The sequence below is a fragment of the Helianthus annuus genome, chromosome 7 (genome assembly GCF_002127325.2).
Source record: "Helianthus annuus cultivar XRQ/B chromosome 7, HanXRQr2.0-SUNRISE, whole genome shotgun sequence".
Lineage (NCBI taxonomy): Eukaryota > Viridiplantae > Streptophyta > Magnoliopsida > Asterales > Asteraceae > Helianthus > Helianthus annuus.
In genome coordinates this window covers 134055572-134070319 of record NC_035439.2, presented here as the reverse complement: position 1 = coordinate 134070319, position 14748 = coordinate 134055572, and the positions used below count along the sequence as shown (strand labels likewise).

The 14748-nt window shown below is 30.7% G+C and overlaps 1 protein-coding gene across 1 annotated transcript; it reads right to left on the bottom strand.

Moving 5' to 3' along the window:
• Window positions 1-1584: 1584 nt before the first annotated feature.
• On the bottom strand, window positions 1585-14343 carry LOC110896133 (alpha-dioxygenase 1). Its single transcript, XM_022143574.2, has 10 exons — window positions 14219-14343; window positions 13428-13694; window positions 5365-5514; window positions 4776-4909; window positions 4292-4505; window positions 4071-4216; window positions 3476-3703; window positions 3206-3408; window positions 2330-2573; window positions 1585-1963 (listed from the first exon to the last, which is right to left on the bottom strand). The coding sequence occupies exons 1-10, from the start codon at window positions 14336-14338 to the stop codon at window positions 1741-1743; spliced, it is 1929 nt and encodes a 642-aa protein (XP_021999266.1). The 5' UTR covers window positions 14339-14343; the 3' UTR covers window positions 1585-1740.
• Between the last annotated feature and the right edge of the window lie 405 nt (window positions 14344-14748).

Sequence of the window (14748 nt, the reverse complement as noted above, 5' to 3'; positions counted from 1 at the left end):
ATGACAAGAGAGATGTTGAGAGAGTAATTATTGAAGGTGGAGACTGGAAAGGAGATAAGTTACATGTAAAGGTAAATGTAAACGTGGCTAAAACATAGGGTTGATAAATGGCTTGCTTTATTTACTTGTAAATGATGTTTTTGTACAAATACAACCATTACATGCACAAAAGCTTTTGTACAAATACAACCATTACATGCACAAAACACCAATAGAGCATGGTGTACAACCTTTAATGCACCAAAATGTTGCAAATTATAGTATATATAAATATAAATGTTGTTATGCATAAATATTATACATATGAAAAGATATGATTGTTTTATTACTATCATTACTATCATTGCTATTTGTATTATTTATGTTCTAATATAATTGCTAAGAATAATATGTTTATTATTATTATTATTATTATTATTATTATTATTATTTTTATTGTTATATGTACCATTCTGGGATTCTGAGATTGATATATTTGCGTATGAGATTTTAATCAGGCTTCCAGAAAAGTCTACAGACCTGTCTAGGAGTGTGTGTAAGCAGTGGTCGTTTTTACTATCAACATCTAACTTTGCTATGTTGCATTGTGGCCATATATCCACGTATCTCTACTGTCACAATCTGTCTGTTTTGCAATGACAATTAATATAAGGAGTAAATTACAATCGGTATCCTTTACTTAAATTACAACCGGTGTCCTTTAACTAAAGAAATTACAGGCTCTGTCCTTTATGTTACTGGTTTTTAACACGTTATATCCTTTAGATCTAACCTAGTTAAGTTTTTTTGGTTAAGTCTTACTATGTGCCTCTCGCATGAGGGCAAGATGGTCTTGTCATCCCAATTTTATATTAAAAAACGAAATAAATAAATCTCTTTTATCCCCTTATTTTTTTCAAACCAATAAATAAATAAACAATATTTGGGAATTAATCTTTGTTTTTTTATCAAACCAATCAAAAGAACTGACTACGATAATGTTGGAAGCTTACCGTAAATTTCATTGATGTCGTTTTGTTCTAGTGCTTGTCATATGAAGGCACCCATTGCAAGGTTTGATTCACATTCCTTTTTTCTATAAGGTTTTTTTATCGAAGTTTTGAGAGATATAGACAATAGCTACGGTTTTTGAGATGAATATGAACAATCAGATGTTATCAGATGCAAGGGTGAAATCGAAATTCATGTTAAATTGAGATGAAAAGACCATGTTGCCCTCATGTGAGGCACATGGTAAGACTTAACCAAAAAACTTAACTAGGTTAGGGCTAAAAGACATAACATGTTAAAAACTGGTAACATAAAGGACAGAGCCTATAATTTCTTTAGTTAAAGGATACCGGTTGTAATTTGATACAAACGTAAAGGACACCGGTTGTAATTTACTCTAAATGTTTTGAGTCTTAAGGTCTTTCTGATGTGTGTAATGAGTAAATCTAACAAAAATGACATGCCGAGGTTTATGGGGTGTTACATTAATGAACGACGATCTAGCCACGTTCTGATCTTGAAAATCATAAGTTACACTTATCTACATCAATGGCATTTCTTTTACATTCTTGTGTCAGACACATTCTATTCATGTATATAATCCATACTTTCTTACATATTATATCATCCAAAACATACATATGTTTCATTTTAACAACATGCAGTACCATTTATCATTCTTTAATTCCACAGGAAGACAAACAAGATAGGAATCCCATAAGATGTATATACACAAAACACAAAGAGACATCAAGGCACACGGAAATATATTGGTATCGGGTTATTAGGCTCTCGTGGAGCATCCCACACCGTAAAAGCGCTGGCTGGGTTCATCAATTTATCAGTCATCTTCTCGTAATGTCGATCCAAGACATCCTTTAAACTCTCGGTTGTGTTCACCCATTCCAACCCCCTTTTTGTGTACACTTCTTCGGTGAAGTCACTTGTGAAAAATCTATCTGCTTCGAGTCTCCTAAGAAATCAATATATTAATTAGGAGGCATGCTATACACAGTCCCAAACAATCTAATCTTAAACCGTTTTCAAACAAATGTTGTTGGAGGTTGCACTGAATGACCATTTGAAGATTAGGGCTTGTTATATTAATTAGGGGTCATGCTAAGGTTAAGGCTTGTGTCATAGCTCCATACTTTAAAATGGCTGTTTGAGGATTCGTCGAATAACTGATTGAAGGTTAGAGCTTGCGTCATGGCCACCTACCTTTAAACGACCGTTAAAATTTCTCGTCTATCGTTCGTTTGAGTTTTGGGGTGGCATAGGTTTAGTTTGTTTATGTTTGTAATTATATATTTCAGTTTTGCTATTGTTGGAGTTGTACCTTGATGCCATGATGATAAAGATTACAAAAGCCGTCTCGCTAATGGCGAAACCTTTGATCTTTTTCTCAGCTGCCATTCCCACCAAAAGATCGAGTTGTTCCACATCGTCACCATACACTTCACGCAATGTGTCAATTGCTTTTTTATCGTCTGTTAGATCTTGCCACTTTGAGATTGGGATCAAGAAAAGTGATCTACGAAACTCATTATACCTTGCTACATTCCTTTCCCTATCCCTGTAAACTGCACCATCATGCATACAAATAAAATCTTGGTTTAGTGTTTTCACTACAAAGAAACTGGGTATTTGTCACCGCAATTTTGGTCGCAAATAGCTATTGGCTAAGGATTTGCGACCGAAATCGTTGCGACAAACTTTTCTACCAAAATTAGTGATCACAAAATTCGCCACCCATTTTAGATGGCCAAATTTACTACCAATTTGTAATCGGTATCGTGGTCGCAAAAACATCCATATGGGTAAATCGACCACATTCTTGGCCGCGAAATTTATGACGATTTGATCTCCAAATTTTCCATGAATTGCGACCGTTAAATTTTGCAGCCCAGGGTAATCTTCGATTGAATTTAGCAACTGCAGTCTTGGTCGCAAAATTTGCAATTGCTAAGTTTTGCGACTGTTATAATTTCTGTCGCAAATCAATCACTAATTTGTCGCCCTTTTTGTTGCAAGTTTCGGTCGCAATTGCCCAATTTACTAGTTAGAATTGTGTAATATATATTGTCATCTTTTATAGCTTTCATTCAAATGATAAACAAATTATATTAGAGTTGATCAAATGGAATAAGACATATATAGAGCCATAAGACTCATTTATATGATCAAGTTTAGTGAGAGAAATAGCTATACTTACTCTCAAGTGAGGGTAAGTCCACCTGATCAGGACGATCAGTGCCATCAACATTTTGTGGCACCACAAACCTAAGCCACGCCGGATAGTTCCATAGTTCAAGTGCCCCACATGCTTGATGTCCCATTGATACCATTAGTGTTCTTGATCCAATTTTCGATAATTCGTTCTCACCTTTCTTCCCAATCAAATTTATCATATCAACCCTGTAAATCTATCATGAACACAATGCTTGAATATTGTTTTATAAAATAAGAGGGTGAAAGGTCTTACTTTTGGGTCACATTTAGAGACTTGTTAGGGCCTGGTGTTGAATTGACATCCCTAATAAGAAGTTGATCAGGTAAGAGAGAGTGCATTCTGTAAACACTCACAAACTCTTCGGTTAGTGAGTAGGGTACCCCATGATTATTGGGTTTCTTTAACCCTATAATACCTCCTAAAATGGCTCCTCCAACATGCCCAAATTTGTCCTTGAATTTTTTACCCAATAGCCCATACCTGAATCATACCATTTTCAAGAAATTAAACACACAATTAGATATTACCCTATATAATTAGTTTCATTTTGTTTTTATTTCTGGGTGTTTTAGCAAAATGATAAGTGCTTCTAGAAGGTTTTGGAAGTGTTCTAGTTTCACAATTTTGGAAGTGTTCTGGTTAACGTGACAAGCGTATTACTTGAATACGCTGACATGACAAAACTAAACGAAATGAGTCTACTCCTATGACTAGCGAACTCCAATTGTGTCTGCTCCATTGACTAGCAGACTCGCTAGAAACCAAGACAAGTACAAAAATCTCCTTGAAACGCTTATATTTAAAAAAAACCTGAAAATATAAAAAAATGTAGTTTCAACTAATTTACCAGTTAGCTCTCATTGCTACATGAAGCAAGTCTGTTTTGAGAAGCTCAACGGTCCAATCGATGGTGTGAATCTTGGCAATGACAGCCGAAGTTACTAGTCTTGCATGACGATATAGATCTTCATCGCTCAAAGTATGATCCTCTTTCTGATAAAATGATTAGTTAATTTTCAAAGGAGAATGACTAATGAGTTTGAAATAAATTGTTTGAATAGGTATAACCTTCAACGCATCACAAATTTTATTGTGCTCTAGCATAAAGAGAGCTTGTAAGGTTGATAGACCAATCCAACCATTACGAACATCGCCTGATAATGGAACTCCATCATTGTCATGTTGGAGGAGGCCGTCTTCTCCGATCTTTAGTTTCCCATCTTTGAATGTTCTCAGTTTCTTCAACTTAGTCGAGTTGCTTCCATATATCGCGCTCCCATCCCTGAAATATCCATCCTCTTAATGTCATATTGGCTTCTTAATTAACCGTATAATCAAGTTCCTATTTTCGGCTTTTCCATATTATTTCTTTGAACTCAAATGTTTATAACTTTGTATCTTTATTGTTTCTGTGCACTATTTTTTATTGTACTTAGCAATCAATAATTTATTGAAAAATATTAAAATAAAATCATGATGTCCTAACATGTTATTGGCTTTTGTAGTAATATATGAAACTTGTTGAAAAGGAGATATAATTAAGTTTTCATACCACCAAGGAGTTCTGATGTTAATATGACCTTTATTGATACCATAAAATCCTGTATCGACTTCTTTAGTCTTGTAAAATTTAAAGGATTTAAGAGGGCACTGACTAGCTACTTCTGCAGGTGCCTTCAGCTCAATCTGAAAAAAATCCATATTCATATGTTAACACTTCATGTATTTTAGTAGATTAAGGATAGATAAATACGATCGAATGCATGAATTTTAATTTTTGGTCGTTTAGGTGGTTTAGGGTTTCAAAGAGCGTTGTAGGTGGTTCAAGGGAGTATCCTTGTTTCTAACGGATTTTAACTAAATCTGACAAAATCCGCTCATGATATAAGCGGACTTTGTAAAGTCTGCTTTTAGCTTTGTTATGCTTGTTTGGACTTTAGCTAGCATGATAATTCTGAAAAAAAAAAAAAAAACGGTTAAAGTCCGCTTGTATGACAAATTTGATTAAAGTCCGCTTGATTTACTAGTAGCGGACTACCTAGAAACACTTATTTTCTGATAAACCACATACAAACACTTTTCAAAATCCTATACCACCTTGAAGACCAACAAATTCTTGAACGCATGCAAGTAAAGTAAACCTGGTTGGTTTCTTCTAGATGATCGATCCAATCATGAATCATGAATTGAATCCATGAAGCAGCAATCATGTTGAACTGCTTTCCAGTACCTTTAAATTCTCTGCGTGTCAAGAGCTTTGTTGCCACCACCATAGGATCTGGTTGTAGTAACTGCATATATAAAACTTGTAGTTGAATACATTTTCTTGCACCATCGAATTTGTTAGCCTTAATTATTTGACCAACTTTGAATATGTATGCCTATGGAAGGTTAAAGTTTTAGAATTATTATTATTATTAGAAAGTCTATTTTATATAAAATTTGTATTTGTAATTAGTTAAGTATCATTATGTAAACATAGAAAGTTTGTAACTGTATCGATGGTAGTGCGTTAGTCTTCACAATTGGTGTATTACCAACCGGTCATTGTAAGCGAACAAGGATGGACGGACCCTAATCGAAGATTATTGTTATTAAAATTAAATATAAAATTATAAGATTTGAAAGAAATTTATGTTGCGTAATATTGTGCGTAGTTATAATTTATATAAGTTGCGTAATATTGTGCTTAGTTATTTATATACGTTGGATAACTTTTTTTTGAACGACAATACGTTGGATAACTTGTGTGTAATTATTGTGCAAATATATATTCATGCATATACCTCTCGTCTCAAGACATGCGCCAGATTTGATGAGCCCTTACACTTCGTAGGTTAAAAACACTTTCTACTCTATACCACTGGATAATTAACCAAATAGAATAAGATATATATGAGTCACAATAATTTATATTTTGATTCATGTTCAGTATCTACTTAAAAATCTGAACAAAAGATATTTTTTAAGAAGCATTATATAATTGCTGGTTAGTTCAACAGCTCCATTAATTATACAAGGTGTAAAAAGTGACAATGTTTTAATATTTATTTATCTTAGCATCAATCCTGTCTCTATTAAATTATATTCAAATTGCAGAAGCCGGATTAATTAATTCGTTGTTTTTATACGTTGTTCACTGCTCGTAATAAATAATTAAATATATTCTATGAAATCTAAGTTGAGCTAAATATAATGATTTTCTAAGTTGATTAAAAACGATTCCGGTGTTTATATTTTATTAATCTCAAAAATAGACAAATGCCGACTTACTCAATGACACAAGTATCTTATATTGTTTTTCATTTCGACAAAGGAAGAGAATTGTATGGTCCAGAATAACCAATAGTTGTATATGAGTGTTTTAAAGCCATCATTAACATGTCTTACTATAGTTTTAGTTTAAGATATGGTCAAAGGAATTTGTTGTATTTTGCACATACCCAAAAAGTAATGTGCTTTTTCCTCAATGATTAAGGAAAATCGTGAATGTACTTTATATTTAAAAAAAAAAGATTATTATATAACTTTAAGAAAAAAAACTATAATTATTTAATTATACTTTGAAGGATTATCTATTATTCAGATCACTTGGTTCAAAAAGTTCCGATCCAACCACCCTGTTGTCATTTGTATATGTAAATATATAATCATACCCCCATGTTATTACAAAACAATATACATATATAAAACTAGCTTAGCTTGCAATTGTATAGAGAGTATATGTTCGAGTGTTAATGTTATCGATTGGCGTGATGGAAGATGTATGATTATAAAGCTTATTACAACGAGATCTCTGTATTTATGAAACAATTATGAAGATAACTAAACCTTAGTTATCAATGGAGTTGGTGGCTCATTGATAAAGACAAAACTTTTAGAGACACCTAAGTTTGTAAATCGAGTTCAAATCACACAAATAAAAGAATTAAAGAAATTCCTTATTAACAAAAACCTAAATGCTTCCAACATTAGAGGAATATATTTAGAGAGGGGCCTAAGAAAATACATTGAAAGCAAAAGGGATAAAAAAATTATATATATATATATATATATATATATAGTCAGAATCATTTCAGAACCATGAATATTTAATTATTTACAGAACTCGCAGAACTCCTAATAAACAATCTTTTTATTTATATATTTTTATGTTTAGGATAATTTTATCATTTATTATGTGTATTTTTACGATTACACACATGTTACGAATAATTTTATCATTTTTATATGTAATTTTATAATTACACATATGTAAACTAGTTTTTTTACATATAGGTAATTAGTTATGACACATATATATATAATTTTGGCAATTAAACATATGTAAACTACTTTTAACATGTATGTAATCAAAGAAATACATATAATAGATGATAAAAATATCCTAAATACAAAAACTTATATATAAAATGATTGTTTATTAAGAGTTCTGAAAGTTCTGTAGTTATTTAGAGTTCTGAAATGAACTCAACCCTTTGAGTTCATTTCAGAACTCTAAATAACTACAGAACTTTCAGAACTCCTAATAAACAATCATTTTATATATAAGGTTTTGTATTTAGGATTATTTTATCATCTATTATCTAATAAACAATCATTTTATATATAAGTTTTTGCATTTAGGATTATTTTATCATCTATTATATGTATTTCTTTGATTACATACATGTTAAAAGTAGTTTACATATGTTTAATTGCCAAAATTATATATATGTGTCATAACTAATTACATATATGTAAAAAAAACTAATTACATATGTGTAATTAGAAAATTAAATATAAAAATGATAAAATTACTCTTAACATGTATGTAATCGTAAAAATACACATAATAAATGATAAAATTATCCTAAACATAAAAATATATAAATAAAAAGATTGTTTATTAGGAGTTCTGCGAGTTCTGTAAATATTTATGGTTCTGAAATGATTCTCTCTGTCTGTCTGTCTGTCTCTCTCTCTCTCTCTCTCTCTATATATATATATATATATATATATATATAGGGTGTGAGTTTGCTACAAAGTCTACTTTTCCTACAAAGTGTAAAAAGTCATAAAACACCATAATGTCAACCATAAAACACACTCAAAACCTAAAAATAACAAAGTGAAGATTACTAAAATGTCATATTTGTGGGTTTATGTTGTGTTTTAGATGCTAAGGCTTTGATTATCGAATGACTAACATTAGTGTGTTTTATGTTGATTATCATGTTGTGTTTTATATTCATATTTCTATGATGGTGTATTTGAAGTTTTTATAGATTGTTACGGTTTGGCTATTGTGTTTTAGTAATCTTCACTCTGTTTTTTGTGGGTTTTAAGTGTGTTTTATGGTTGAAATTGTGGTGTTTTATGACTTTGTACACTTTGTAGGAAAAATGAACTTTGTAGCCGAACCCTACCCTATATATATAGGGTTAAAAACGTGTGAGAGTAACTAGCCTAATTGAGAAATTTGAGAAACACTCTAAACACACATTTTCCCTAAGCAAAAATGTAATTCTTTTTTGAAAAATCAGAGTTTTTTCTGTCAGTTATATATATATATATATATATATATATATATATATATATATATATATATATATATATATATATATATATATATATATATATATAGGGTAAGGTTCATGCGAGAACCACCTTATTGCGAGAACCGCGAGAACCAATGTGAACACAACCTAAAATAGCTAAAAAAACCTAAAAAAACCCTAAAAAAACCTAACCCCCACCCCCCAAAAACCTAAACCCCCCACCCCCCCCCCCCCCAAAAAAAAAAAAAAAACCTAACCCCCCTCCCCCCCCAAAAAAAAACCTAACCCCCTCAAGCTAAATGCTAAAAACTAAAACCCTCAAAAAACCTAACCCTCCCCCCCCCCAAAAAAAAAACCTAAACCCCCCTCCCCCACCCCCAAAAACCTAAACCCCCCCAAGCTAAAATGCTAAAAACTAAACCCCCAAAAAACCTAAAAAATCTAAAAAAATCAAAAAAAAAATCTAAATTTTTTTTTATTTTTTTTACTATTTTTTATGTTCAAATCGCTACTTTTAGTAGCCAAATTTTTTTTTTTTAAATATTTAAAATTTTTTTTTATACTAAAAGTAGCGATTTTTATATAAAAAATAGTAAAAAATAAAAAAAAAATTTTGGGTGTTTTTTAGATTTTTTTAGGTATTACTGTTTGCGCTCACACTGGTTCTCGCGGTTCTCGCAATAAAGGGTGGTTCCTAACGGATCTTTGTCCTATATATATATATATATATATATATATATATATATATATAGGGAGCCGCTAGAATGAAAACCACCTCGAGTTGTAAGAACCGCGAGAACTACACCCCACGGGTGGGCGTTCACCATGATTTTTTTTTACTACTAGATGTGTATATTATAAACACAGCCGTAAAAAAAAAATTTAAACGACGCGACCGAGGGGGTAGTTTTTTACACCACAAGTTTGGTGAAAAAAAAGAAAAAAGAAAAAAAATTAAAAACACCAAACTTGTGGTGTAAAAAACTACCCCCTCGGCCGCGGCGTTAAAATTTTTTTTTACGGCTGTGTTTATAATATACACATCTAGTTGTAAAAAAAAATCATGGTGAACGCCCACCCGTGGGGTGTAGTTCTCGCGGTTCTTACAACTCGAGGTGGTTTTCATTCTAGCAGCCCCCCTATATATATATATATATATATATATATATATATATACATATAGGATAGGAGTTGGCCAGAAAGTCCAAATTTCCTAAAAAGTGTAAAAAGTCATAAAACACCATAATGTCAACCATAAAACACACCAAAAACCCACAAATAATATGATGAAGACTACTAAAACATCATGTATGTGGGTTTTGTGTTGTGTTTTAGATGTTAAGGCTCTGATTGTGGAATGACAAATATTATTGTGTTTTATGTTGTTTAGCATTGTGTGTTTTATATTCATAGTTCTACGATGGTGTGTTTGAAGTTTTTATGGACTATTAGAGTTTGAATATGGTGTTTTAGTAATATTCATTCTATTATTTGTGAGTTTTAGGTGTGTTTTATGCCTGAAATTATTGTATTTTATGACTTTTTACACTTTTTAGGAAAAACACACTTTCCGTAGGATCCCCACTCTATACACATATATGTATAGTTGATAATGCAAAAGATATATTGCCAATCTTAAATGATAAATATATGAATATACATGTTTAAAATTTAAACATAAGTATTGTTATAGATATATATGTAAATAAAGGAAGACGATGGTTTTAAATATGTTTTTTCTAGTGTACATATGTGTAAAATACGTGTTTAAAGTTAAAAAATAAGTATCGTACATTTATGTTTCATACTATAACATATGTATTAGTTTAAGAATTAACAATATAGATATACGTATATATTAAAAAAAACTCTTAGTAATGTCGTACATTAAAAGTCTTTTGTATTTAAACATTTCAATTAATTCAATTAATTAAAAACTTCCCATATCCGCCACCTTAATTATAGGGAGTATATAACACCATTCAACAAGTATATAACACCATTCAGTAAGTATATAACACCATTCAACAAGTATATAACACCATTCAACAAGTATATAACACCATTCAACAAGTATATAACACCATTCAGCATTCAACAAGTATGTAACACCATTCAGTAAGTATATAACACCATTCAGCAAGTATATAACACCATTCAGTAAGTATATAAACCATTCAGCAAGTATATAACACCATTCATTGATTAAACATCTGATCGAAACATATTTTTTTTCTCTATATAAGTATAGCAATATGGTACTCATATTAAAGATAAAAAAACGCTCGATGTTATGGTGTAATTTTTTTTTAAAAAAAGTTACGTATAAAAAGTTATTGACGTTTAAAAAAGACGGGGGGGGGGGGGAGTTACATGTGCATTACCTAATTTCTAGTGGGTTTAAAAGACTATATTGCCTTAGATATTTCAAATCAGTCCAAATTAATGAAAATATTTTACAATTTGGTCCCTATTGATCTCAACCATTAGATCAAAAGATCTAATGGCTGAGATTCTTTCTTACCCTTCTCACACTTTAGGCCTTTTTTACAGGATCCTCTACCTATATATATATATATATATTTAAAAAAGTTAGAGTGTAAGATAAATTACGAGCTGTTTAGGATAAAATGTAGGATAAATTTGGATGTGTGTAAGATAAAATACAATATGTGTTGGACAAATTTCAAAATGTATAAGATAAATATTGATGTGTGTAGTAAAAACATTTAGTGTCAATGATAATACTTTTTATAACTAATTAATTAGACAAAGATAATACTCCCTCCGTCCCATTTTAAATGTCCAAATTTCCACTTTTGGTTGTCCCAATTTAATTGTCATTTCCAAAAATGTAAATATAATTTCCAGTTTTGCCCTTACCATTACAAACTTCCATTTTTTGTTGTCCCAATTTAATTGTCATTTCTAAGGACATTATTGTCATTTTACAACTCAAAAAATAAAATACTCAAATATTTCTTAAATTGTGTGAATGTGGGTCCCATGACATCTAAAATGGGACGGAGGGAGTAATAAAAAAGAGAGATATAACTATTTAATATTTTACAGTTGTCCTATTTATTCTTTTTAGTCATAATAATTTTTTTTTTTATCAACTGACCCTCCCATATACAGGGGAATTATAGAGAGAAAACCCACCTAAATTGATAAAACTTAGGAAAAATTTGTAAAAACTTTATGCAACAAACTTTTTTTTTCAAATAAAATTAGGGAATGTAAGTTACATGTTTTCAAATGTTTTGAGCCAAAAAAACATATAGTTGTTTTTTTTAAGCTGAAATTTTTGTGTAACATCTGACATATACTAAAAAAACAGTGTAACATACAAATAATCAACTTTTTCTAAAAAATATCTAGTCAATGTTTTTTTTGGGCTCAGAATGTTCGAAAACCATGTAACTTACATTCTCTATTTTTTTAGAATTTGTTTTTGTTACATAAGGTTTTCTTAAATTTTCTTAACTCAAGGGTGTTTCTTTCTACCCCATATATATATAGTGAATGATTCAAATAAGAAGAAATTCTTTGTAAGAAAAAAAAGAAATTTTAACTAATAGGAATGTTTCATTTAATATTTGTATTTATTGTTATTGTTAGGGTTTATTGGTAAATTTATATAGATAATTAATTTGTAGGATACCTCTTTAATAGCCAACTACGTACATTAAATTGTAACTTATTTTCAATATATATATATATATATATATATATATTTCAAAAAGGTAGAGTTTAAGATAAATTGTGAGTTGTGTATGATAAAATGTAGGATAATTTTTGACATGTGTAAGATAAATTTTAATATGTGTAGGATAAATTTCAAAATGTATAAGATAAATTTTGATGTGTGTAGACAAAACTTTTTTTTTATGAATGATAATAGTTTTTACAACTAATTAATTAGTTAAAGATAATAATAAATGAGACAGAGAAAATATTTAATGTTTTACTTGTAACATGTTTTCTTTTTCTTCGCAATTAAATATTTTTCTCAACTGATCACCCTATATATATGGAAATTCTAGAGGGAAACCCATCTAAGTTGAAGAAACTTTGTAAAAACTTTATGTAACAAATTTTTTTTTCTATAGGTTTTTATGTAACAAACTTAGGAAATTCTAAAGGGAAAACCAACCTAAGTTTAATGGTTTTTATGTATATAACAACAAATCTGTATGTAACAAATTAATTTTAAAATAATATTAACCATTTATTAAAAAAGTCAAACAATTTATTTATTTACGTTCATTGCAATAAATAGTTTAATCTTTTGTAATAAAACTAAATGTATATTGAGACTGGCTAGCAATAAATAGTTTAATGTTTTGTAATAAAACTAAATGTCTATTGAGATTGGCTATGCAATCATGCCAAAAGATATATTGATATAATTTTGTTTCATATTCTTTTATGACAGTTTATAATTATTTTCTTCATCATGTTCTTGTGTTAAATTCTAAAGGAAAATCATCACATGTATCATAGATATTTTAACCTTAAATTGAGTTAACTGCTTAAGCAATTTTTCAAGCTAGTTGGTTTGGATTCTAGCTTAGTGGTATTATTGTGAATAAATTGGTATTTATCTCTATGTATTGATTTAGTATTCGAGTCTTGTAGTGGACATAGGTATAGAATTATACCTTTTCTTTTTGATCAACCGGTGGCATATTTCGGCCAAAGAAAGTCCCTTCGCTGCCGGCTCCTTCATTGAAAAGATCATTGAACTTCCCGTCAGCTGTCCGGAACGGAAAGTCGACCGGATTAAACCGAACACCGACCGGAGTTTTCCCAACATTGAGCAAATTGTACTCGTCATGAAGATACCTCCGTATGGCTAGGTATACCAGCCCCAAGAACACTGGCAGACGGTACCACCGGATCCCTAACTTATCAACACCGTGTATAATCTGCAAAAACAACATATATAATATATATAAGCCCAGCCCTTCCAATTAATTAATTTATTAATTAATACCACCATTTTAATTATCAAAGTAACTGAAAATTTAAGTTGGACCCGTCTAAGGTCCTTAAAGAAAGGCTGAGCGGCCGGCTTAACCCACGAGTTCGAGGAGCTTAACTCTTTATAAGGGAATCAGGATCTCCGGTAACTAACCCGTCTCATAACCCTGCTAGCCGAGAAATAAGTGAGGTAAACTTTGGATACACATCCAAGTTGGAGGTTTCCAAATCTTTAAGGGTTGGTTTTACTCTATAAATCGTCAAGGGCAGATATACAGCTCCCGCTGTCCTTTGACGCTCCGGTGGTAATGTAAAAAAATATTTTTGACGTTTTTTTGATTTCGCTGCCCCTTTACACTAAAATTTTTTTGAATGTTACCCTTATAATTATTTTCTAAATCTGCCACTATATTATATTGTAGTTAAGAAAAAAAGTGAAAATTTAAGCGGCATGCATGGAGATACGCACCATGAAAAGAAGCCTATCAATGAGTGGCATCTTTTGAACGACAACATGGAAGTCGTGATGGATGAAGTGTTTGACGGGTGAAAGAAGAAGAGATTTTGTAGAAGATAAGAATGGAATCATATTGAGTTTGATCTTGAAGGAGATAGATTTAATTAATATGTTTTGTGTAATTTGAAATAAGAAGATCACCTATTTATAGACTGATCAATAATAAGAGAGTTATGGTGAGAACCTGAGTCACGTCTGTATGTGAGTAGACTATATATTTAATGAAGAAGACAACCAAAAATTAAATACTTATTAAATCAGTGTAATAATATATGAAATATATCTCTTCAAATGTAATCACATTTTAAAATTAAATACTTTTGAAATCAGTGTTATAATATATGAATATATATATATATAGGGGTAGGTTAACGTACAAATGCGCTTATCGTACATTACGTACGCTACAATCTCAGCCGTCCGATCATCTTCCCGCATTGAATTCGCATGTTTTTCTTGTAACAATTTCGCATGTTGGTTTT